The sequence below is a fragment of the Harpia harpyja genome, chromosome 16, assembly GCF_026419915.1.
Source record: "Harpia harpyja isolate bHarHar1 chromosome 16, bHarHar1 primary haplotype, whole genome shotgun sequence".
Lineage (NCBI taxonomy): Eukaryota > Metazoa > Chordata > Aves > Accipitriformes > Accipitridae > Harpia > Harpia harpyja.
This window is the reverse complement of record NC_068955.1, coordinates 28,853,610-28,879,644: the sequence shown is the minus strand read 5'-3', so window position 1 is coordinate 28,879,644 and position 26,035 is coordinate 28,853,610. Positions and strand designations below refer to the sequence as shown.

At 44.2% G+C, this 26,035-nt stretch overlaps 2 protein-coding genes across 6 annotated transcripts in view; both read left to right on the top strand.

Annotated features, from left to right (window-relative positions):
• SLC6A5 (solute carrier family 6 member 5) overlaps positions 1-5,514 on the top strand; it is a 32,145-nt gene extending 26,631 nt beyond the window's left edge. The window contains exons 14-15 of the mRNA XM_052811045.1: positions 1,759-1,926; positions 4,215-5,514. Of these exons, the coding sequence (XP_052667005.1) occupies positions 1,759-1,926; positions 4,215-4,370 (324 nt within the window). The 3' untranslated portion in view covers positions 4,371-5,514. The remainder of the gene's footprint in view (positions 1-1,758; positions 1,927-4,214) is intronic.
• Positions 5,515-13,978: 8,464 nt separating this feature from the next.
• NELL1 (neural EGFL like 1) overlaps positions 13,979-26,035 on the top strand; it is a 302,370-nt gene continuing 290,313 nt past the window's right edge. For all 5 annotated transcript variants that reach the window (XM_052811479.1, XM_052811477.1, XM_052811478.1 and 2 more), the window contains exons 1-2: positions 13,979-14,070; positions 18,372-18,500. In XM_052811479.1, coding sequence (XP_052667439.1) covers positions 14,022-14,070; positions 18,372-18,500 — 178 coding nt within the window. In that variant the 5' untranslated portion in view covers positions 13,979-14,021. The remainder of the gene's footprint in view (positions 14,071-18,371; positions 18,501-26,035) is intronic.

Below are 26,035 nucleotides of genomic sequence, written 5' to 3'. Positions count from 1 at the left end.
GAGCACGTACTTCAGCCTTAAAGTCCTCAGGCCTGGACCGCAGGTGCAGCAAGATTATCAGTATTTGTGTAGGGTTTTAAAAACTTATCGCTTCACAGCAGTCCTAAATAGTTTCTACAGGTATTCATCGATGTTTAGGTACAAGATAAGAAAAGTTATTAGAATTTCTGAAGAGACACGCATTTTCGAACAGTAAGTGTGGTGTCTGTCGGGTGGGGTGAAGAAGCAAAATGGGGACTCTACAGTCCTCAGCAGTCACTTCTTCCAGAGAAGTTGTATTTCGGCTTCTGTGCTGGGAAGTTCCTATTTGTGCTGTTCTTTAGCACAGTGTAAATGTCAGTAAATCTTTTTATTTCTGGGGGGGGGGGAAAAGCTCTGGCCAAAGTTAGTAACTTTGGTATTAATTCAGGAATAAGGTAATTTTTTTCTGAAAACTGAAAAAGGTTTAGTTTTTGCAGACAGGGATGCATGTGTGAAGGGACTAGTGAGTTTTGGTGAGCTCAACAAAACCCTGAGTCGCGAGGAAAAGAAATTTTCTACGAAGAAAACAATTTCTCCAACGGCCATAACGAAGATGTTCTACTTTCCCGCATAGATTTTCTTTACCGATTGTCTTCACTGAAGTATAGTATTGCTATGCATGAAAACCAGATAGATCTGTCTTACCTATCCAGTGGCAACTGTTGTTTGATTGTAACAGTATATAGTTCGCAAATCCCTTTTTAAAAGTTTGAAGACACAGCCCAGTTCGTAGTATTAGGATAACATCAACGGCAATGTGTTTTTTCTCTCTTGAGGGCCTTGTTACAAACAAAGTTGTGTGCGCATGGGTGTTATATATCTTTTTTTTTTTTTTTTCTTCCAGTGGTTGTTTTCAAGATGCTGCCTTAGACCCATTGTTACCCTTCTGAAGGGAATGATAAGGCTTTTCTGCAAATTGCTCGATTCCTTTACTGATCAGACTTGCACTCTTAGCTACTGCCAGTAATCACAACCAGGGAATAGGAAATTTTGTTGTCTCTTAAGGAAAGCAAATTTGGGAAGCAAACGAGCTCAGTTCAAACTTGCGTGTTCTGTTGTTGTTCCCTCCGAATGTAATACTTAGTGAACTTACGGTGAGAAATAAATTGACGCTGATCAGTTGTAATTCTATTTTTATGCGATGGAAAGAGACAAAGCAAAACCAGGCAATACATTCTTTTCTATTATTGCCTCCGTAAAGCTAATATTTGATATATTCGGATAGTCTAATATTAGACTTTCAATTACTCCACATCTCTGGAAATGAAACGATCATTTTTATACGTGCCTTCACCTAGTTATACTGCTATAAATCTTCTGAGTGCAATTATTGCGAGCACAGGCATTTCCCAAAAGTTACTGAATTATGCACAAATGTGAGCAGATGTATTGCTATTCATACAGTAAGCAAAACGGAGTAACTTGGCATAATCACATTAGGTAAAACTGCCAATAGACCGTGTAATAAAGCATGTTACTCTAGGGACAAGATTCTAATTTCAATTATTCTGGCATAAATACAGTGATTTTTGTGGGATTTTGCAAGATTTCCAGACGACTCATTAGATTCCGACTCTGACCTGTGTGTTGCAGCTTGTGTGAGCGCCCTGCCTTAGGTCTGTGTACTTTTATCTGTATTCCATATATACCAACTGTGTGTGTGGATACCTACTGTTTGTTGCATAGCAGGCTTGTTTTGCTTATTCAAACATATTTGTTTTCCTTCCTTGTTTCCAGTTTATTCTTTGCTTCAGTTTTTACCAGTGGGAACCAATGACTTACGGAGCTTACCACTATCCAGGCTGGTCCATGGTGCTTGGATGGCTGATGCTGGCCTGCTCAGTTATCTGGATCCCAGTTATGTTTGTGATAAAAATGCATCTAGCCCCAGGCAAATTTATTGAGGTAATTCTTCTGTCTTTTTTGCTGCTTAAAAATACGGTCACAGGAGACTGTCTGGTTTATTTTACATTGATTTTTGTGATATTGAATGTCTAATAGTGCTAAGATTACTTTCTGGTAAGCTAGTTATTGTGTGGCAAAGAGATGCTCGCTTGATTTAAAATGCAGACCTTCCATTCCCTGTTCCTCAACAAAATGCTCTTAAATTGTCAAGTGATTACTTTCATGAGAACTAGAAGGAGTTACAAATTTCACGAGCCCCGGTATGGCGTTGCTGAGGGAACGTTGTTCTAGCTTTGTTGGCCTTTTTGCAAAAGCAGCACGCAGACGTAGGAAGCATCAGCTGCTGGTGCGTTTCGCGTCGCAGCGAGCTCAGCAGTCAGCTCTAGGAGACATCAATCCGGGGTCGCCCGTTTGCAAAATGTGAGATGGTTGGGTACCCGCGTCATCTGGGATGCGCTCCAGGAGGTTGTGCCTCTTGATGAAGTTCAGGAATAAGACGTACGAAAAGAACTCGTGCTCTACAGCTCAAACTACTCGTTATAAAACCTAGCTGGCAATCTTCTCCCCCAGCCTCCTTCTGCATTTCTTTATTTTTCTTGAATAAGCTGATCCTCTCTGGCACCTGAGCTTAAAAAAAATTCCAGGTGGCTCTTTATTTTTCACGCTGCTTTTCTTTATTTTGCCAATCAGATTCCTGCCGCTTCCCCCCACCACGCCAGAAACGTGGCAGTCCCCTTCTGCTCCCTGTCCCCGTGTCGGGGTCCTGCCTCAGCTCCCCGGCTGGTCCCATCCCGCTGGCTCCTCAGTTCCTCGCGGGGCACAGTACAGCAACGTCTTTCTCATGTCAGCATTTCATTCCTTCGTTGCCTTCCCCTTGTCTTCTGAAGAAGTTCATTGCTCTTATTTTTGGCCTTTGAGGCTTTCTCGGTTCCGCCCTCTTGTCACTGCATGCCGCTTGTGCTGTTCCCTCCTCGGGATAAGGAACAGACACTCGCCTCCCCTTTTCGTAGCCGCTTTTGCAGTTCAGTTCTCCTGCAAAACCCATCGGGGCTGTTACATGCCTCAAAAATGAGAAGGAGAGAAAATGTACTAAAATAGAATAATTTTTTTGGTCTCTCAATATGTCACACTACACACGCCTAAGGGAAAAGACCGTGCTTTTCTGCTTCACATAGACCAAAGGAATTTAATATTAAGTGGTGGGACGCGCTAGGGAGAGCATCCAAGTAGACAGTTGGGACTAGGCAACGAGGCCGCTTGTCTAAAGGGCCATTTAGCCCTTGCGTAGAGCACGTTGGAGTGCGTAGGTCAGGAGACAACTGCTCCTACTGGAAATGAGCTAATGTGAAATTAGACTTACTGGGTCATCGTCACCTAAGTTTCTCTCCTTGAGACAAATTGTTCTGCTCCAAATCCCCTAATTTATGTGTGTAGTACTGGCATATATATTGCTGCAAAAATAGGGTGCTCTCCTTACCGTCCCTCTAGCAGTGCACCCAAAGAAACACCCCAAAGTTGGATCTGTTTTGAAAGGGCTTTTGCTGAAGCTATTTCAGCTGTAGCCCGGTATTTCCTGAAGATTGAGTCTGCTGCATAAAATTATTATGGTTGATTTGGGAGGTAAGAGTTGCAAACTGGTAATTAAGCAGAGATTAAAATAACGGATATAGAGGTCTGATTCACTTTATTAGGTAATAAACTTATAATTGTTCCCTCTTAAGTCATCAGAAATATGTTTTCTTTCCTTTTTATCTGTAAATGCGCCAATCAAATCACATATTCAATAAAGAAATCAGCGGAAAGAATAGAAGATTTTTGTTGTTTGTCAGGTTAACGTTCTCTTCTTTCTTTTCTTCCTGCAGATGGAAATGAAACATTTTGTCACCTCAAAATTAAAATCTTTGTTCCTTCATAGCAATATACTTCTTCTGGGTCATTTGTATACTTTTGGGAAATATGCTAAACAGAAATCCAGTTATTTTTATGCAGTTACCCACTGCTTAGACCATTGGACTAAGTAATTGTGCACATGTCCTTCAGTGAGCCTTGGAATCTGTAGCGGTGGTTCTGAGCCCCCCTCATATGGTGCGGGGGAGACTGTATAATTAAAATCTGGGCACTTTATCTTCTATTAATCTTGCAAACTTTGTGCAAAACAAACACTGAGCAGTGGAGCATTGCAGGGCCATCATCAATAACCTTAAATGAGCCTATCCTCATTTCTTCTGCATTGTAATTCTGCTCCGTAACTTCAAGTGAGACTCTCTTTTCTCTCCCCCACATTGCAGCGACTCAAGTTGGTGTGCTCTCCACAGCCTGACTGGGGTCCGTTTTTGGCCAAGCACCGTGGTGAACGTTACATGAATATGATTGATCCACTGGGAACCTCTTCCCTGGGACTTAAACTGCCAGTGAAGGATATAGAACTGGGGACCCAATGCTAATCATTATTACGTGGGTGGCAATAACATTGTCAGCCTTTTCTGATATTTTTTTCCATTTTGCTTCCCCGCCGTTTCTTCGTTTCCTTTCTGCAGTGCCTGAAAGTGGTTGCTTAGGAAAGTAGGACTTACTGTTGCATGCCATAGGGAAGACCTAGCTAGACCACTTCCAGGTGTAGGTGATGCCCATGACGTGTTCTGTACCCGCTGAAACAGCAAAAGCATATCGTGCAACAGGTGGCATACCAGGTTTTGCCAGGTGGCGTAGGAATAAACAAAACACAATGGAAAAATCCTTTGAAGGAACTTCTGTGCGGAATTTGTGCTGTATCACACGAACATCCTTGTAACCGGCAGCTATGATGGGATTAGGATTTCGTTAGCGGTGTAATCGAAGGGGAGTTCAGCCCTCAGATGGGGTAGAAGTAAGCAAAGAAGGGGATCTCCTGTAGTCCTGGTATAAATCCAGCATAACGCTCTTGCAGCAAGCAGGGTCGCTTTGTCTACGCTGACAGCAGACCTTGACCCGCTGTGTCTGCGCACTTCTTTTATGAGTATGAATTATACTAACTTTGAGGACTTGTTATCTGAACAAGCAGAGACCCTTTAAACAGCACACCAGGAAGCAACACGTGAGATCGGAACAGAAAGACAGTAATGCATTTGATCTTTTCAAGTAGAAAAAGAAAAGCAAAAATTAAAGAACTTATCATTTGAGACTGGGACTAAACTGCGTTTGAGTCTAGAAGTACTTTGGAAACGGTGCCAGGCTGAGGTGTATGGGCATCACTGTTGAAAGTACTGTCATACGTTTCTTTTGATAATTTGATACCTGTCATTTAAATTAAAAATGCCTCAGTTATAGGAGTGTCTGAAACCTTGCTCCACACTAAGTGCAGCTGTGGCTTTATTTGCTTCACTCCAATACTCTGAACATGGTTTTCCTTGTTTCTCTGCTTTTGTTTACAGTATCTCCTCAAGAAGCCATCATATAATTTGTGCCTAACTTTGTATTCTTACAGTGGTAAGTGTAGTCTAGTTACCACCTGACAACAGTTATTAGAAGCTAGATGTGTTGTTCAACTTTGTGACTCCCCATTCATTCTCCTATGAACATCTTTATATAACCTTTAGATGATGTATTCTTCTCTTTCAACCAATGGGGAAAAAGCAGAACCCCACTTGTCTATATATTATATATATAGCACGGAAATTCTTCAAAGCAGTGTTCTCTCTGAAATGTACGTAGGGGTTGGTTTTGGTTTTTTTTTTTTTTTTGCATTTAAATCATTTCCATTAAATAAAAAAAAAAAAACCCAAACCCGCAACAATTAACCACTGCAGTCATCCACACAGATGCAACGTTAGATATACAAAATGCGAGGGCTGCGGGGAGAGGACAATTTGGTAGATGGCCGTTATAACATTGCGTAGCAATAGGACATTCTAAATCATTACATTTTAGAAATCAGATATAAGTGGCGATATGAATGCTAGACTTACATAGTTTTGTTACCTATTGGGCAGAGTAAAAATAGAGCTTTTTAATAAGAGTACATTTATTTACCTGAATAGAAAATTAGCCCGACTTACTGTAAATGCACTAGAATGAGGGAGAAAAATATATCTTCAATAATTGGCAAAACTGTAACCTTTACTCTCTTGTTATATCCTATACATACATATATGATATTTTTTAACAGTGACCAGTGTTCATGTAGTGTGTACTAGTGATGTTTTATGTCCCTATAAATATCTTATCAATCAGTGTAGAGATGGTGAGCTTAGAGTAGTTTAGCCTGTTTTTTCCCTCCCCACGCACACTACTGTAGTAGCCAGTAAATGTTCTTTCCTTTCAGGGGACGGTTTCTATCCCCTTCTTTTGTCTGTCTGTCTTCATATTACAGGGTCTCAGGTAAACCTTCAGTTAATGTGTGTCCGTAGATCAGTAGATGTGTTGTTTCATCCTGTCGAAGAAAACAAAACAAAACCTAAACCTTAATGTGACACTTCCACAAACTGTTAACTTATTTTCAATCTCTGTGTGTGTGCGTATATATATATGTATATTAAATATATTAATCATTTTGCTGAACTTCCTCTTTCACGGGGCAATTAGTGTTGCCAGTTCTAGGCACTGCTGGAGACCTTTAATCCTCACGCAGGACAAGCGAAGCGCCATCAGGGGTTGTCACCGAGCGAAGCGAGGGCAGATTTTGCAACATTTTGTGCTGGCCCCTGTGAATCCCCACTCCGCAGGCTCTGTCGGTCCCCGTCTCGCACAGCAGCGAGACGGGACCCTTCCGTGAGCTTCTCTGCCTTAAAGCTGTGCCCCCTTCTTTCAGCTTCGCCCGCTATTCCAATAAGGGCCTTGCTATTCTTACTTCTGGCTTTTATTTTCCGGGCAGAGGCAGGTTCGAGAAGCCGTGCTCTGTTTGATGTGACGAAGGTCCGTAAAGACGAGCTAGAAATTTGGCTGCCACATCTACGTGGGGCTGAGGGGCCTTTCTCGGGGTGAAGAAAGGAACCGAAGTCAGCACCTCTAGTGGGAATTAGGTATTTTTGTCAGGAGAAATGGCTTTAGGCCTCTCTTTACCAATATTACCTAGCATCTTGGTTTGATTTTTGGAGTCCAGGCCAGTTTTAATTCACTACTACTGTGATTAAAAACAACAAAAAAATATCCATAGGTTTGTTTCTCTTTTTAAAAAAAACCTCCACGCTCAAATCGCTTAACAGTTCTGAATCCTTTCACTTACTAACTTGTCTCAGGACATGCATTGGAACTGGGATTACCTAATTGCAATAAAATTACCTCAGTGTAAGGATGCCAGTTACTGTCTACCTTAAGTACAAAAGAGATATCGTTTGAAGGAATACTGCGAGGTTATGGTATCTCTTCTTTGGCTTGGATTACCAAAGCAGAACGTATATGAAAAATTGAATTGCTTTCCATGATTTATGTAATTAATCTGCTTGCTTTTAATTTAGATGTTGTTCCTGTGCCTGCTAAGTCATTAGCACAGGATTAGGCGTAACTTTGAAACTCTGAAAACAGATGATAGTGATTTTGTTCTAGCTGGTATTCGTCTTCAGCTTTGACCTCCATTAATAGGCTTGCAAAACCATTAGGAGAGGGGGCAGAAATGCATACAAAAATTACAGAAGAAACGAAGTTTTCACTGTAGGTTAAAAGCAGATTTTTTTTTTTTTTTCACATTAGACTTTTTTTGAAGTATTTTACTGGCCAAATCTGAATGTTGAGATTAAATTAACCAGCAGTGTCTTCTTTAAATGAGAAGTAACCTTGAAGTTTGAGAATGCACTTCATTTACCACGTTCTAGGAAAAGTTTGCATGTACTTTGATAATTTTCTAAAAATAAATTTAGTAACTAATTAATACCAGTAAAGATCTTTAAAAAAAAAAAATAAAAAAGGAGGGGAAAAAGCCATATTAGTAAAAATGTGATGTACGTATTTGCAGATCTATCTATCTTGTGAGTAAAAAATGTTCAAATTTGGTGAAATTAGTTATGTTGCATATTTTTTTCTTTGAAATGAAATCGAATTTCTGGGTGAGCTGAGATGCATTATTGTATGCATTAAAGATTATACGTAAATGCAAATGCTTGCCATCTTCAAATTCTTTAGGGTCTTCCTAGTGTTTTTAATATGCAATGTTCAAAACCTGTGTTTCAGCTAGACATGGCAGCACTTTTGTTTCCAAAAGAAGGGTTTAACAAAATGACCTTTAATTGAGAAAGACTTGGATTGTCTTTATATGATGTTTCAATTGGGTCAAAGTAGTTTTTTGATTAGGTTCTGCTCCACTGACCGCATTAGATGTGCCTCAGCACTGAAGATCATTGTTTCCGATACACTGTGTGGCTATCTCTTACCGTGAAATTCCAACGCCTGATTTATTTTAAATGCCTTTGGTCTTTTTGAATATATGTACAGTTGTATGGATATTATGATTTCTTGTTGCCTGTGTTAAAGCAATTGCTTATTTATGGCAGACTTTGGTTTCCTATTGGTTTCTTACTCTGCAGCTCCACTTCTTGCAATCAAAGAGAGACTTGTAGGGATTGCGGGTTGCAGGCTGCAGAGCTTCAGCAAGTGGCATCCCAGAAAGCCGCTCTGTTTTGCTAGTAACGCTGTTGTAAGAGACACTTGTTTCTCAGTTTGTCGTGAAATGGTGTGCACATAAGATACCTGTAAAATGGTCAGAGCTTGATATTCCCGAGGGACTCAGGTTGATGACTCGAGGGGGGGAGGGTAGGGGTATTGTATTTGGGGTTTCTGCCTTTGTCACCCTCAGGCAGCCTATCACCAAAGACGGAAGGTTTTCCTGATGGGTTTAACGTAATGCGAGAACCGGGCTGGGCCTTATTGCTTGCAATATTATTATTTGCCCATAATATTTAAATACATCTTCAGGTAACCATTTGCCTTATAGCTATCTTCCATTGTTAAGAAAACTATTGAACGACTAAAACATGTTGTTATCTGTCATTTATATTATGTAGTATTACCTTGTAAGGTAGATGCTTAGCTGGTATAAATTGTCACAGCTTTGTTTGGAGCTGTGACAATTTAGACCAGCTGAGAATTTGCGCCCTGTGTCCTATGGCACTTTATTACGGACCCATCGCTGATGGGTTAAATCTTAATTACTTGCGTAATGTCATATATATAAATATATATATATATTTACAGGCATTCTATGGGGTACTGCTGCCTATGGATAAAGATTTGTACCCTAACCAGGTCATTATAATTTTTTCATTAGCTGTACGTGGAGAAGATATATTATGTTACAAAGGATGCATCATATATATCTCACGTAGTGCATATTACAATGCTGTATGTTATTCATTTAAGAAATCATTATTCTTGAGGCCCTACCTCAGATTTTGTATTTATGTGTACAAATGCAATTTATTGTATTATATATTTGCCTATTATATTTGGATGTGATAAATTAAAATTATTCAATAATGTATGGGCTCTAAAGACTCTAAATAAATGTCCAGTGTTTAAAACAGAAAATACGTCAACATTTTTCTGGTGAATGAAATGTCTCTTTTTCCACCGCCTCCTTCCCCACCAAATACACACCACAAACATCATTCTTACTTAACACACAGCCTTAAGGTACCTGCAGAATTGATCCATTTGATTGTTAGAAACCTTGAGCAGCAACTGGAAACAGCCCTCTTGGGAAATGGAGGAATTGCACAGCTGCAGAAACAAGTATCAATTAAATGGTTGGATTCTTAACTATTTGAGTGCTCTGTAGCTTGTGGAATAATTGATTGCTTATCAGAGGACCAACTGGATTTGCTTAAATCCTTCTTATCCTACCAGTTCAATCATCCCAAATGTTGTCGAACTGTTAAAAACGGTAGAGGTTCCTATCAGCTGGAGATGCAAATGAGAGATGTAAGGGAAGAGCAAGCGAAGAAGGAAAGGGTGAGGACGCCGTTCCTGACCTTATCGTACCTTGCGTTCAAAGCTGAATTCCTGCGGCGTGGTGAGGGCGATGTGCCACAGTACCGACGTGGTAAGCAGGCTCTTCCCTTCCCAGCAGCCTGCTATGGAAATGGGCCCCATCCAAGCTGTTTCGCTGTTAGCAGACAAGAGCTTTTGACAAGCTTTCCCCAAACTCAGTAGCTGAAGTGTGATGTCCGATCGCAGTGTGGCATCAAATGTGGTAACACAAGAGATACTAGCGTAGTGCGAAGAGCGAGACAGCGGTTCCAGGCAAGGGCCTGCTCCTGAAGACAGCCCAATAGCTATGTGGCAGGACTGTTTCAGCAGTTCTGGTAGTCAGTTCCCCCCTCAAAAAGTACTTTGTTTTGTCTGTAATCTTGCACTTCTCTGCGGCGTGTACGTGCAGATGAAGGAGATGGCATGACCTAATCAATGATGGAGGACTACAGTAATTCTTTGCATGTATAAGGCAGATGACATCCTGGAGAAGTCTGAAGTTACCAGCGAGCACCGTAAGAGTCCTGAGAGACGGGTAAGTGTCGTTAGTCCCCTTTTCGGGAGGAAAAACTGAGGCACGTGGAATTTGTCAAATCTCCAGGGTCAACCAATGTGAGTCGATGACACAACACATTGATTTTGGAGTAAGACACAGTCCTTTGCTGTCATCATTAGGCACTACTGCTTTAAAACTTTAAACTTGGGGGAACAGATAAAAAGCCATGTCCTTTTAGCTTGGTTGTATGGATTCACCTAGGCCATGCTTTAAACCAATGTATGTTACTTAAAACGACCAGAGGATATGGGTATCTTCTATTGCAGCACAAGCAGATGTGTTCAGTTTGAAATAGTTTTACTCTTTCAGGTACTGAAATTCCTATGGTCAGGGTGTAGACCGAAGGGCACATCTTATACCAACCTAATAGATTAATCAGTTGTAAAATGTAATTTAGACTTTGCCGTCTTCAAACGTGAGCTAACCATGCATTTGGGAATGAAAAAAAAAAAGCAGTAGGTATTGCTCCATGACTGAGTGCAGAAGTAGGCAAAGGATTTTTCTTTGTAAGGCCTCGTTCTGTTGCATTTGTTAGGTATTTATGTAATTATAAACCTTAACACGGATACTTTCAGCCTATTGGATTGATATTATATAGTCCTTTACGACTACGTATCGGTTGGTAGGACAGGTATGGCATACAGTATTCTCCCCTCCCCTTTACATCAATTTTTTTTCTTAGTGTTTAGGTGTAAGTGCTGCTGTTAATCCTTGCCCTCTACTGGCTGCAAAGTAAACTTTGCCCGTATGGATTATGAGTATCCCTTCGGAGCCAGGCTTTCCAGGGATGCCAGCCTTAGCTGTGAATTGAGGAGATTTTTCAATCCCATGAGCTAGGAGGCAGGTTTTGTTTTTTTTTTTTCAGGCGGAAGCACTGCTGTTTTCCAGCTCTTACAGTTCAGCTGGCAACCGAGTCCACACATTCAGCTACGCTTAAAGTAATACTTAACACTTTTAATTGCTTTTTATCCAAGGCACGCAAACAACCTTACAACTGCTCTGAGAGCTACTGGGCCTAGTCAAAAATACTTCATCAAGCTACAAAATGCCACAAGCTTTGCGGCTGGCAAGACTAACGGTTTAACACCACACAGTTAGCAACATCGCCATAATTTAGGTCAAAATCCAGAAGCATTCAACGTCCAATCGAGAGTGCAAGAACAATCTTTCACAGGAATACTATCTGAGCTGAAATCCAGCTAGCTTGCCAGGACTAACGCTTTACTCTTGCAAAAGTGCCATCAGATTTTTTTTTTTTTTTTTAATTGCTAAGAATGTTCAGGAACACAGTTTTAATTCTTATCTCAATGTCATGCCTTTCAGCTATTTATACTTCCAACAAGATCATATCAGAGTATCGGATTTTTTGGTGATAAAGGAGGATGATTTGTTGCCGTTAGAGGAGGTGTAAGAAGAGTATTGACTGGGAGAATGTGATTTTTTAGGTTTTTTTGTTCATCCATTTGTCCTATCCTTTTCTAATATGAACAGCTGAAAATGCTTTTAAGATTACTCATGCTCTCCCAATGTGCGATCATTTGGGCACTGAGCTGGGCTATAGGAGGACCCACGTTTGTGGGACCAGCTCTGTTGAGAGCGCTTCCTACCAAGTCGCTCGTGTGACTTTTTGCAGTACCTGTGGGCTCTTTGGATGTTTCTGATCGACAGAAGAACGCGTCGAGAATGACTCGAGCATTCTTTATCTATGAGGTTGGTCAAGATGCGTTTGAAGCTGGGCTTTAAAGCCGATAACTCGGTGCAAATTTTTGTATGTACCCACAGTAATTTTCTAAAGTGGCATTTAATACAGATTTAGGTTAAGCTAATAAACCGGTCTGTTTAAGAATCTATCTATGACCAGTTTAAATTGTATATCCACGAAAGACTTCCACCAAGTGGAAAATGGAAAACATGAGTTGAATTACATTCAATTCTGTGTGTAGATAGACCCTGCTTTTACTACCAGATAAGCACAAACATAGCTAAGCTAACATGAATTGGATGTAAAGACCTATTTCCCAGAAAGAAATCTCCTCTTAAATCAGAGAGTAAATACTATGCAGAAAAATGATTTTATCACGATGGGATAGAAGGGTGCGTCTTCACCTGCTGATGTACCATTGCCTCTTTTTCTTGTTGCTATGGATATAGCTCCATGTATACACACACATATACTTGTATACCATGCATATACTTCTCCCCACGCCCCAGGGGTGAGAGCAGTGCTATTAACACGGCACCCTAAACAAAAGTAAGAAGATACAAAGTTATATTTGAGTAAAAGCTCTTTTGGTACACTGGAGATAAATTACTGAGATGCTTTTGGAATGACCACCCCGGAGATTTCCTGGAGTGCATTACCTCGCTTGCAGCCAGGAACAGCTGGTTTTGGAGATCTTACTAATTAAGTAGTGAGGCAACCGAGTTATACTCTTTGCTCTTGCTAATCTAAAGGTGTGCGAATGCATCTGCCCCCTGAGATGGGCATGAGTTTTTTGGTGTCACCCTTACTTTATCCAAACGTACAGCTTATTATTTTACACTTAAGATGGCTGGAATTTGCGTGGTGCAGAACCAAACCACAACTTGATGAGGGGAGGCAGCAGAGAGGAGGATCCTCCCGCTTTACAGCTGAAACGGCTTGATTGGAACGGTAGCAAAGCTAGATCAGCTGGAAACCTCACTCTGCTCCTGTTCAGCAGGATGGGGACCTGATCTGGGGCCTGTAATCTCTGCTTCAAATTTAAATCAGGTGTTCTACCATGACCTGAAATCAGGTGTTCTACAGGGAGAGTGATTGCATATAATCCATGCGTGTGGCGGTCTGTTCCTTGCCAAGGATGAAGCCACATTAAAGGGTGGAGGGAAGAAATGTTTGAAGACGGGTTTTAAAACCGCCATCGGAGCAGCTTCTCAGGTGACTCACAAGTATCTTTAAATACTTGACCTCTCTTTTACACTTTAGAGGCATGAAAGAGCAGTTAAGTGAGTCGAGCAAGGCCACGCAAGAAGCCCGAGTGAAGGCTACAGAATTCCATGCTCCACCTCAGAACTTCTTTTTGTTTATTCATACCGGGCATGAATTATTACTAAGACTAGTTAATACGGGTTGACGCTTACAATTTTTATGCCGGAGAGCGACGAGGAGGCGCCGAGAGCCGCGTGGCCGCACCGCGCACCCACCCGCGGCTGGGGGACTCGGGGAATTCACCGTTCCGGGGGAGAAGCCCCGTTACTCGGGGAGAGTTACGCTCCGCGTAAACCCGAGAGGAGGAGGAGGAGGGGGGGGGCGCCGCGCTCCGCGCTCCTCTCCGTGACCGGGCGGCGGCGCTGGCGAGGCCCACGGGGTGGGGTGGGGTGGGGTGGAGTGGGGTGGGGGGGGCTCCACGCGTCACAGCGGGGGGCGGGCGGGGAGCCCCCGCTGCGGGGGCGTCGGGGGCCGCGCCTGGGCAGCGGGCGGAGCCGCCGCCGCTGGTCGGAGCCGCTCCGCGCGTCGGAGGCTGCGCTGGGTTCCGCTGAGGGTTCGGCGGCGGCTCCGCAGCAGCTGCCGGGAGCGGAGGGAGGGTTGGGAGGGAGGCGGGTGCCGCCGTTCCGCGCCGAGCCGATGGGTCTTCTCCCGCTCCTCTGGGCGTGTGCGGTCGCCGCCGGGGCAGGTGAGGGGGCCGCGGGGGGGGGGGGGGGGGGGGCCGGGGGCAGCCCCTGTCGCCTTCCACCCGGGGAAGCGAGGGTCGGGGCCGGGCGGGCAACTTTGGGAAGGCGGCGGGGAAGGGGGAGCGGCCCCGGTTCTGCGGGGGGCCGGGCGTCCCTCGGGGCGCGGGGGGGGGTTCCGCGGGGCTCAGCCCGGCTCGTCTCCCTACCCCGGGTGCCGTGGGGTAGGCGAGGGAAAGTTTTTCCGCAAGCGGCGTGGGACGCCGAAGGGACGGCCGAACGGCGTGCGGGCGGAGCGGGCTGGCAGCGCCGGGGGCTCCGGCCGGGCGGGGCGGGGGTGCTGCCCGCGGTAGCGGGCTGGGGGAAGCCGCGTTATTCCTGCCGGTGCTGTGCCCGCTCCGGTCTTCCGACCGTTTCTCGTTGCTTGTGGAGGCTTTGTTCTCTGGCCCCGTGCCCCGGGCACCGCTCTTTCTCCGGGGCTTGGAGCTCCCGGGTGGCGGGGGGGGGACACACGTTTTTCGATGGTGCTTGTAGCTATTCTCAAGGAGATTACGCAGCACGATTATCAGAAGTGCGAAGGAATCCGTGTTTTAAAATTGTAATTGTTCTGAGGGTCGTTATTACCTCATCAAAATGTACAGATCTCGAGAGGCGTGACATAAAAATAGTTGGAAGAAAATAGCGCCTGTCCCTTTTGTAGTGGTCTTACCACCAGTAGCGCACACCGACGTCTGAAAGGGTCGGTAGGACCCGAAACTCCACTACTCGGAATCGCGAAGCTGCTCGGAAAGTTCTTTGTGTGCAACAATTGCTGCTGAAGCTGCGAGAGGAGAGAGCAAAACGCCTCTCCTAGAGCCTACTCTTTACCGTTTGAACGATTGCGCACGGGTACGTGGAAATGACTCGGTTGTGTTGAGTGGGCTTTTGCTTAAAGTTTTTCCACCCCCAAATAGCACGTTACACATGTCGAGGAAATTATAAACGCGCTGCGTACGTTGCACGGCTGCACGTTAGCTAGATGGAGCGTGGCACGATTGCTGGTGCTTGCGTGTAGGTGATAAAGGCGCAAGCAGAGAATACAAGCTGTCGGAGCTGTAAGGCAGAATTAATTTCTTTTAGGGATTTCCTGGTGACATCATTCATAATTATATGGCTTAATCCTCTAATCTACTGTAGTGCCTTCAGTTCACGTTGGGCCAAATCCACCGAGTCCCGAGATGATTTCTACTCCCACCCACCTGACTGAATCGTTTGGAGTTTTGCTTGTGTAAGCCACTGATCTAAGGGGAACGGCCCAATTACTTTAAATAGGAATTGAAAGCAATATCGGTCAGAATCGGGCCCAAGCTTTGCACAGTTCTCCAGTGAGAGCAGACGGGTTGATGGTTAATTTTGACTTCAGAAAGAAACGGTGTTTCCAGCTTGTTGTTCTGCTGAAGAGAGGTGGCATAAAATACTAGATGCAAGCGCGGTTGATATGCCTGTGGTATCTTTCCGATAGACTGTGGGAGACCACAGGGGAAAAGGAGACTTGGTTATCATACCGAAGCTGCTGATTTGTTGTTTATTAATTATTAACTAGGCTTTTGAGCGCCTGCTGCAGTTTGAAGAGCCAGCGCAGGAAAACGACTAGGTATTTAAAGCAGCGTAGGCTCCTGCTAAATAGTTGCTGTGACATTAGAAATAGTCTCTGTTTCTGAAAGCATTTTAAAAGCTGGAAGGGGGCACACTGAAGTTGTCACACGAGATCCCTCACTGGCATAAATCGAAGCCTGCGGAGCTACAGTGATCTATACTTGTTGAGCCTTGGGTATTCAGGCTGGAATAAACAGCTTTAATAGAGCAGTGGAGCTACTGTGATTTATGGGAGTGCCTATACTTGCTAGATGTGGTTTCTGTCCTCACCCGGTTGATGTCTGTGGCAGAGCTTTCACTGACTTTAATGGGGTCAAGATTTGTCTTGCTGGTCATAGTTTGTCCTTTCTGTTGAGCAAGTTTTAGTCCCTACTCGACCTCCCTTCATTTTAGGAGGATTTTGCCGATCTGAATAGATTTAACCCCTTTCAAATGAGGAACAGCATACTCTGTCCTTGGCAGGGACAGCAGGCGCTGTCTTTCCTGATAGGTAAGTTCACACAATCGACGGTGTGCTGCTTTTCCTCTGAGTGAAAATCTTAGGAGAAGTAATAAGTCCTTCTGTTTGTCTTCTAAAACAATCTTTGCTTCCCCCCCCCACCCCCCGAAAGGCTGCGCCCTGTATTTATATAGGTGTTTGGGTCTGGAGTTTGTAGGTTGCAGCCCTTGCGCTAGAAGAGTTGCTGTAGGTTGGGAATCAATAGGTCAATAAGTTCTCTCCTGTTGATCAGAGGCAGGTACGCTGAAGGAAAGCAGTCGCTGGCAAATATTGGCTAGAGCAGGATGGGTACATTTCGTCAGCAGCATCTTGACTGTGTGTGAGTGGTTTGGGACCAGAAGAGCTGGCTGGCTGTGTTTTTGATGCCGGCGTTTGTTCCAGAAGCAGAAGGTGTTCTTGGTCCGTCAGCGTGCACGGTGTCAGTTGTGGCCGTTCAGTGCCTGAGCGTCTGGGGGGGGGGGTGTGAACTAGTACTAAAAGCCTGATGATGTTGCTGATTATCTGGGAAGTACTTACCTTTGGAGAAGTTTTATCTGGGTTCATATTCTCTAATTTTAATTTTCTACAAAAAGGTGCTTATCCCCACATCCTTATGAAAGCGTTGTGTATGTACTCACTCGGATATGTTGGCACTCTTGGAGCTTCGGTTCTGCCAGATGCCTCTAGATCTTAATTTTCCTTGTAGAGTAAGGTTGCTAGAGACCTCCTAAAGCTGCTGTCTTTTCAGTATTTTTTACTACTCTGCCTCTTGTGCAGCAGCAGCAGAATCCTCTGCATTAGCACAGCACGTTATTCCAACAAGTTTTAATCCTTGAGTAAAGGAAAGGAGAAAGTGCTGTGGTACAGATGATTTACGAGTAGAACACATAACTTCTTGTTCGGTCTGTACACCTCAGTAATTTCTTAGAGCCTTTCAAAGGCTCAAACTAGAATATTTGCTGCTTAACTGATCCAGAAGCACAGTCCTGGAATAGCAAATGAATCAATTTAGACCTGAACATGAAGTCCACTCGGTGGAAATCAATCTGGATGTGCTTTACAGTTAATGTCCTTGCTCCATGGAAGTCAGTGGGACTTTCACCATTGACTTCAGCTGTGTCAGGATTTCGTTCTTGGAGCCTGTTCCCGTTACTAACGAAGCTAGTGGAAAAATTTCGTTAGGAAGGTGCTTGGATCCCACACGAGATATTTGACCCACGTCTCTGGCACAGATCTCATGCCACACTTACTGCTGTGTTGAGAGACACACCGCGGTCAGGCTGGCCTCTTCCCATCCCTAGAAAAAGGAGGTATGTTTAACGAACTTGGTGTGCCATAACCATCAAGTTGTCCTGAACCTTTGAACACAGCAACTTCAAACTGCTTGAGTGTGTGTCTTCTCTGTCAATCCCATCAGGTCCCTACCAGTTCAAGGAATGCCAAGTCTTTTCCTGGGCATAAGCCATTTCTAAAGTTTCGGTTTAGATTTGTGCTTCTCCAGTAGGTGCTCCTGCAGACCAGAAGGTGCTGTTGCTGGTTTAGGTGAATGAACGTCTGCTATTTGTAGGTAGGCTTTGGCACACTTCACCGGCTGTGCTGAAATACGGAGGTGCGCTTCCGAAGCAGCACCAAACAGTTTTGGGAGTCAGCCAGGGCTCTTGCGTTACACGATGGCGTTCTTTGCCCTGCTACCGTGTCTCCTCCAGGGTCATTTTGTCCAGTTGGGAAGATGTTTAGACTATGAGCTGTGGGGCCCGATAGGTTAGTCGCAGCTAGGTATGAAATGTGAGAGGAATCTTCAGTCCTCACGTCTCCCTGGAAATAGTGTGGCCAAAAGATGAATGCTGCAAATCTCTTTCATGTTTTTGCATAGGTGGTTATGCTTTTGTTTGTTTATTGCTTTAGCCTTATGAAGCGACTGGATTAATGTATCAGTTTTAGAACGTTTTAACTTCTGTGTAGTACAATCTGTGGAAATAGTTTAATTGAAAGAATCGGAAAAGAATATCTTCTCCTTCCTGCCGCAGAGTTACTGACTTATAAGTAATTACTGTATACAGCACGTGTGTGAGTGTGAAAGTACTAGAAATGCCTGCACTAGACATTCTTCTCCATTCTTTTCATTACCTGATTTGAAATAAAAATTGATCTAACTCTCTCTCTCTCTCTCTCTCTCCCCCCTGCCCCCAACAGCTGTAGGATTTGGAATGGATCCTGACTTACAAATTGATATCATCACAGAACTGGATCTTGTGAATACAACCCTTGGAGTAACACAAGTGTCGGGACTACACAATGCCAGCAAAGCATTTTTGTTCCAAGGTAAGACAAACATCCTCAATTCTCTTATCTCACTTCAGTCTGTATGAGCTCATAAGAGCTTTTTTGATGCCTCATTCCCTCTAATCGTGGTCTTACTTAACTGTTGCTGTCTTTTATTTTTATTTTTTGGAAATAGTCCTTGTTACTTTCCTGAAATACAGATTTTTTTTTTTTTTTTTTTTTTTTTTACTGTGCTGTCAGGTCATTGAGGTTAGAGATCTTTACAGAAGTATTTTTGGGTAGGTTTTCAGTATTCCCCAATATTTATTTCTAACTAAATATGTCAGAGCGGTTCCAAGGCACGGACTCGGTTGTGCTCTTGTGTACTTTCTTTCTGTGATTGTACATGCAGAGACACACACAGCTGAAGCTCTGTAACTATGAGAAAGCATTTAATGTGTTGACACTGATTAGTAACGTGTAGCAAGTCTCTCATCAACTTTGCGGAAACTGTTAAAGTGAGAAAATGAAACAGCATTATATTTAACTGTCCAAGCTGAGTACCAGGTGCAGGATAAGTCACTTGGTGGTTTTTTTCATTCAATATTCTAAGATAATGCTTGTGAAGTGTTTTATAATGGTGGTGGTGGTGTGGTGTTTTTTTTTTTTTTATTTGTAGCGAGTGAAATTCTGGGTGAATTAATAAGTATTTGTGGTGAGTGAAATTGTGGATGAATTAACAAGTTTTACCATGGACTGAAGTAAGGTCCAGACTAAGAGACAACGTCCCATGGTGTGGAAGCGTTGAGTTGCTACAACATGCTTATTAGGCCAGAAAGACATTTATATCAGTTGAGATTAACATGCACATTGAAGCACAGTTGGGAACGTTTTTATTGTGGAGACTTCCTATGTTTGTTTTTTCTTTGCTGCGCTTTACTCTGTGTTGAAGTGTGCATGTTAGAGTCTCACTTTTGGATATCTGCCCTCTGTAGCTGTTTTTAGAGGCAAACGATTATGATCTCATTTAGCTTTAGTTCTGGATCTGCAGGGCTAACTGACTTTATTGTAAGTAATACAAGAAGCGGGTCTATAATCTTAGTTCATCCTTTACGGGGCCAAGGCCAGTTGAGGAGCCAGAGCAGAGAGACTTCTGGAGACCTTCTCAGAATTTGTTAGTCATATCTCCAATCTCGTGTGATATGAGTAGCGTAATTTTCACGGATTCCCAGATGAATGTCCAGAAGAAGAGCATTAATTTATTCATTGTCACGGTTTAACCCCAGCCAGCAACTAAGTACCACGCAGCCGCTCGCTCACTCCTCCCCACTCCTAGCGGGATGGGGAGGAGAATCGGGGGAAAAAAAAGTAAAACTTGTGGGTTGAGATAAGAACAGTTTAATAACTAAAATAAAATAATGATTTCATTACAATTATTTTTATTATATTTGTATAAAGGAATATAAAAAAAAGAGAGAAATTAGACCCAAGAAAAGGCGAGCGATGCACAATGCAATTGCTCACCAACTGCTGACCGATGCCCCAGCAGCGATCCGCCCCTCCCGGCCAACTCCCCCAGTTTATACACTGGGCATAACGTCCTATGGTATGGAATATCCCTTTGGCTCGTTCGGGTCAGCTGTCCTGGCCGTGCTCCCTCCCAGCTTCTTGTACGCCTGCTTGCTGCCAGAGCATGGGAAACTGAAAAATCCTTGACTTATGTTAAGCGCTACTTAGCAACAACTAAAACATCGGTGTGTTACCAACATCATTCTCACACTAAATCCAAAACCACTGTGGCAGCTACTAGGAAGAAAATTAACTCCATCCCAGCTGAAACCAGGACATTAATTTAAAGATGTCAGTTTTTTTCTTCTGATATCATGACTCCAGGTTTGTGTATTATGGACAAACCATATTAAAGCACAGTCATTCTCTAAGGACTGCAATGGCCTAACTGACTTAAAATATTTTAGTATTTCCAATTGCTATTCCATGCAGCTAATCACAAGCGCGCTGACAAACTGTCATGGTGAGTTTTCACAGACTGGTGGTCAGAGCTGCAGGGAAGAAGACTGAGACGTGTTTTTCAGGACAGCGATTGAAACCATTGATACTGAAAGTAGCTTTGAAAGGCTAATGGTGAGGATGTTATGGATATTCAGTTCTTTTTGCCTTGGAGGACCCCACCTGTAGTTTACCAACTTAGAGAGGACTAGTGTAAAAAAGGTAGAGCTTGTAAAATTCACATGAGCAGATAAATTGGAGGATAGATGTTCATGGGAAGCAATGAACAAAAATTCACTGTACAAAGTGAATAAAGAATTCGAAGTCTGCAGTTAGGTAAATAAAGCTTTTTTTAATTTCCACAATGGAAATTGTTCTTGCTAATGCACACAGAAATAGCCCTGTGCTTGGATATCACCTCTAGTGTAAAACTTCTTGGAAGATGGCTTGGGAAAATTACTCTCTTCAGTTAGGCTCATGAGCCCTTGGGCTGGGAGAAGGCTTGAAGACCTTTGGTCTTTTACTCCATCTGAGAGAGGTCTGTCTGCGAGGGGTCTTTTGCTGCTGCTGTCAGATGGGATGGAGGTCCGAGGCCGCCCCGTTGGCTGCTTCCCTTCTCGTTCCTATCTGTTATTTGTTAAATGTCAGCAGTATGTCGGCAGCTGTACGAATTCGCTTTTACTAACAGAGGTGACTTTACAACTACCGTTTGGCTGTGTGCCAGGTCCTTTGGCTGGAACCAGGAGATACTTAATTTTGATTTTTATCTCGCCATACAGTAAAACCGATATAGAATGCAGGGCAACGTATGGGCAGCTGCTACGTCTAAGTTTTCCCGCAGAGATTCACAAAACCTCCCAGCCAACGTGACGCTCCCAGAGGAGAGAAAAGACTGGAAGTTAGTACTTGGTTTCAAAATTACTGTATCCTCTTGGACTAGCTATTCCAGTCGCCAAGATGCGGTCCTTTCAGCAAAGCTTCGCTTTGATTAGTTCTTACCGTATGTGAATAGTTAATACATGCTGTGCTGCGCTGCTCCAGTGTTGTCTCTGGGGTTCTGGGCATGGGAGGACCTGCTTCACCTGGCAGGCTGATTGCTGAACACGGAGCCACGTTAGAAGACGTCTTCACTCGTAGGCTTTCACTGCTGGGGATTTCCTAGTTTAGGAAGTGAGAAGAGTTTGTGAGCGTGTTCTCTGGCATGCGTTTTTCATAGGGACAGTTTTGCCTGCCGCCTTTGGCGGTGTCCTTACAGCAATGTAGCAGGGCTCAGGGCTTACACAAAGGTTCCCCGTGGATCATTTTCTGTCTTGTAAGACGTATTTCCTAAAATGGCTTTGCTAGAGCTGTTCAAAGTGAGAGTGTTCCTTTGTGTGTCGCTGGAAGTCTACATCTTTGAGGTAGAGAAATGGTAATTTTTCCCCAACCCGACAGTTCTGTGTAGAGCTGTAGTGAAAATATGGATATGTTCTCCTAAGCAAGATTCTTTTTCTGTGAATTAAACTCTTTGAAACAGAAAGCCTTGTAAGTTTGAGCATTTTTTCCATTGCATTTAGAGGCAAAAAGAAGAAATGAAGGGGGGGGGGGGGCGATGGGAAGACGTGCACAAAAGAAAGAGAAACTATTATTTTTAATTAGCTTTTTGATCAGTGCTGTTAGCTCTCTTACAGTAAGTGACATAGTGTTTGTTACAAAGTTTCTGGGGAGCGATGTCATGATTTGATTTTATCCTAGCCAAAATGTAGAAAGACTCTTTTCCCTGGAGAGTTAGCGATTTCAGTCCAAGACAACCTCAGTGAAGTCAGTGGAGTATTCTGATTTTGTAATAATATTGGTAGTAACAGCTGAAACTCCGCTTTCCGTGTGAAGCAGCTTTACAGGCAGAGAAACAAATGCAGCTCTGTTGCAAATTGTGTGACAGCGTGATAGAACCAAAGTGGCGATTGAGAGATGTGGGTTGCCTTTGGGCAAGCAAATCTGTTCTTAATTCAGAAAAGCACAGAAACCTATAATTAAGTGTAGTCATCTGAGTGGTCCTGTTGGGCATGGACTTTGATTATTAGAGTATTTCAGCTGGATTTTGATTGATCAGTTCCATTATTTGTGTGTTTCAGTTCCGTTCTCTGCGAAATGGGGATGAGGGAATCCAAAAAAGCAGTGTAAGTGCTGACAGCGTGAATTAGATGAAATGTAGATACATAACTCGTAATTGCAATTCTGCAAACAGACTGACTCTTAGGATCCCTAACATTATGGTGTCTTAATTAGTTGTCTTTTATTTATATGAACAAGAGTGTGGAAAAAAGTCTCTGTGTCCAGATGGGTTGTTCTAGCACGAAGGGACTAAGGAGGGAGAGTGGAGATGCTTGACTAGAGTGCTCTTGGGGAATGGGGCAACCAAGATCCTGGTGTCTGACCCCACATCTCCTCACCTCCAACCAGGAGTCCAAAGAATTCGAGGAAACAGTTCTGGGGGTGGGTGGGAAATCTACCTGAAAGAGATGTATTGAAAATATTAATCGTCCACCTAATGCATTACAATAACATCTTACAAATGTTGAGCGAAAGACATCTGTAAACAGTATCTTACAAACATGACAGAATGATACTGAAATTTCTCGAACAGGATTGTAGTATAAATTTTAGCACATGAAGAAAGGCTGAGCCATGGCTCACTTAGTGGGGCTCAGTCCTCTTCTATGTTTCAGATGGCAGGGAAGCAGGTCTTGTTTTGACCCTGTAGGTGGAAACCGCAGCAGGATCTTGAGTTCAGTGGCAGAGAAAGGCTCTCGTTATAAATAAGGCAACAGGAGGCGCTTAACTGGTCGTCCTGTTTCTAGGTAGACTGAGCCCAATTTTTAGCCTAGCTGTTACATGATGCGATTACTTTAACCAGTCTGACTTCTGTTCTGTGCTCAGTTCTCATTGGGGAAGTAAAATTTTATTCCTTTTACAACCTGTCAGCTATGCCCATTTCTTTTTAATTCTTCTTCTCTCAACATCTCCTTTGAGCTAACAGAGGCTTAAAGCCTTTACATATAAAGCAGTTCCCCCAAGAAGTTTATTAAGGCTTTGCTGTTTCCTTTCCTGGCAATCTGGCAGTATTTTTCAACTTAGTCTTTAAATTAGTAATGGTCTTTTTACTATGTATACTATGTATAGCACTCAGTAAAATAAACCACCACGTACTGTTAAAAGTCTACCTATATGTAGTCCTTTCTTCCTTGACCGCTTCTTTTCTTTTATTAAACCACCACTGGATTTAAGAAGAGAAACACCTGGCTCGCACCTCCTGCAGCACAGAGTTCAGTCGTGCTCCTTCTTCCCACTTTGTAATAGTGACTGCCGAGCTGTCTTCTGTACAGTCGTGGCTCCGACAGGAAAGGTGAAAGACTAACAAGTATCTCAAAGCACAGAGAAAGGCAATGGTTTTGTGAGAAAGGAGTGAATCTTGTTGAGTTCCTGAAACAAAAGGGCCATCCTACTTCAGGTCAAAAGAGAGAGCAAAGCTGCAGTCCCAAGGCGGGTAGAGGTGCCTCCCAGCAGACTCGCTTGAGCTTCCAGATGCCGTACAACCCTCCCTGTCGGTGTTTCCTCTCAGCGTGTTACGGGTCCTGATGTTTTTTCAACACCTTCCTCCTTGACTTGGTAACTCCTCGCTTAGAGAGTAGAGGTGTTTCCAGATCCCACTCGAGGAGTCTGAGTCCTAAAAGTCAGCTTTTGCGGTGCCAAAGTTGAAGGGCTTTGATCGCTAGCCAGCTTTGCTACACTTTGAGATTGGTGGATAAGGAAAAGTGCAGAAGTTGTGGTCAGGAGTGGGCACGTACCCTTTATATCGGGAACTTTAGCTCTGTTGCTGCTAGGACGGTCTTCAGGATACGCTCGTTATGCCCTGGCTACGTGTGTGGGGCAGGAGCTCAGCACTGGGGTGCGCTCAGTAAATTCAAAGGCCAGGTGAGTAGGCTGCTGCCGTCATTCATCCGTGTGTGAACACCTTCTCACCCGAGTCTCAGTGACCTGTGTGGTATGGCTAAGGTTTTAATCCACTTCAAGTGTTAAAGCTCAGTTATGCCAGCATAACGTGCAAGGTGTGCGAGCTGCAGAGCCCCGAGAAGAGCCAGGGACTGAATGAGGGGCAGCAGATAATGGCTCCAAGATGAAACTTGCAATTACTCTTCCTGGGGTGGACAGCAGGGAGGTCTGCAGTGAGTAGGAGAGAGAAACTTTAATTTTGGAGTTCAGGGTGTCGGTCCCTCTTTACATGAGATAATGCAACGAGAGTCATTGCTCTCTGTGCGATCTCTCCTGGTATGTTTATAGCAAATAGTAAGTATAAGCAGTATCGTTTTTACGGAGCAGAAATCTTACGGTAGCAGAAAAATGAGGACGGCACGACACGGGCGGCTCGAAATCTTTGTGCTGCCTTCAGCTGTTGTAAAAGAGAGTAGCTCCAGTACCTTTTCCATGCCTGCTGATAATCTGAATATCCTGTCTCGCTGGCGTGCTGGGAGGTTTTGGGGCGGCAGTGATGCAGAGCCTCTGGGTATGCCTCCCCGGGCTGCCGGCGTCCCGCTCCTCCGCGCCCTTAGGCGCATTTGGCAAAGCAGACGGTGACCCTCGTGCTGTTGGAAAGGAAAGGAATTTTTTTTTTTTTTTTTTTAAACCAGGGATTGCCGGCCGCCCGCCTGGGCTCGCAGCCGAGTGCCTGCGCAGCCGCTCGCTGCTTCCCTCCAGCCGGATGAGTTTTTTGCCCTTTTAAAATACGCTTCGGATGAGTTTTTTGCCCTTTTAAAATACGCTTTCCCTGAGGTGCCACCAGCCGGGACGAGGGGCTGGGCTGTGCCCTGAGGTGATCCGGCGGTTGGAACCAGCTGGAACCGGCCGTGGCCGGCCCGGGGCAGTCCCCGCCTCTCCTCACAGAGACGCCCTGCTCCTCACCGCACGCTACAGGTATATCTTCGTGGAAACTCTGCGAGCTCCTTGAACTTGTGAACTTTCTTTTTTTAAAAGGGAAGAGCGAGGGTTTTTTTGCCCGGTTACGTGCCCTGTCGTGAAGGCCTGTGCTGGTTTCCACAGGGGCAGGGTGAATTTGGGGTTTTACCCCATGTTTGCCTGTGGAGCGCCTGTCCCGGGTTCCTGGGACCTCAGGAGGGAGAGGTAGCTGCTGTCAAATAAAAAGCCTACGTATGTGTGAACAAAAATAGCACCCACCTCCGAGGTGTGGGTCAGCCTTTCGCCCCGATCATGTGGTGACATTTCAGGCATTGCTGCTTCCTCGGTGCTAAATTTTGACCTGTTTCCCTTCTCTTTCCGCTGAGCTCTCCCTTCTGAGATCCTCCTCTCACCGGAGGACGGCGGGATTGACGGTTTACTCAAAGCTGATCCACTTTCAGGGCTGGCTGGCCCTGAAGGCAGTGACGGGCACCTCTGCTCGCTCGTAGTGGTGGCTCACGACCTGCGGCTGCACGGAGATGGTGGGGACCAGGCCAGCATGTGTCTTCCCCTGCGATGGAGGTTTATGGGGCGGTGAGAAATAGGGCCCAGCCCAGCCCGCGGGAGAGGGGGATCCTCACCCGTCCCCCGCGCTC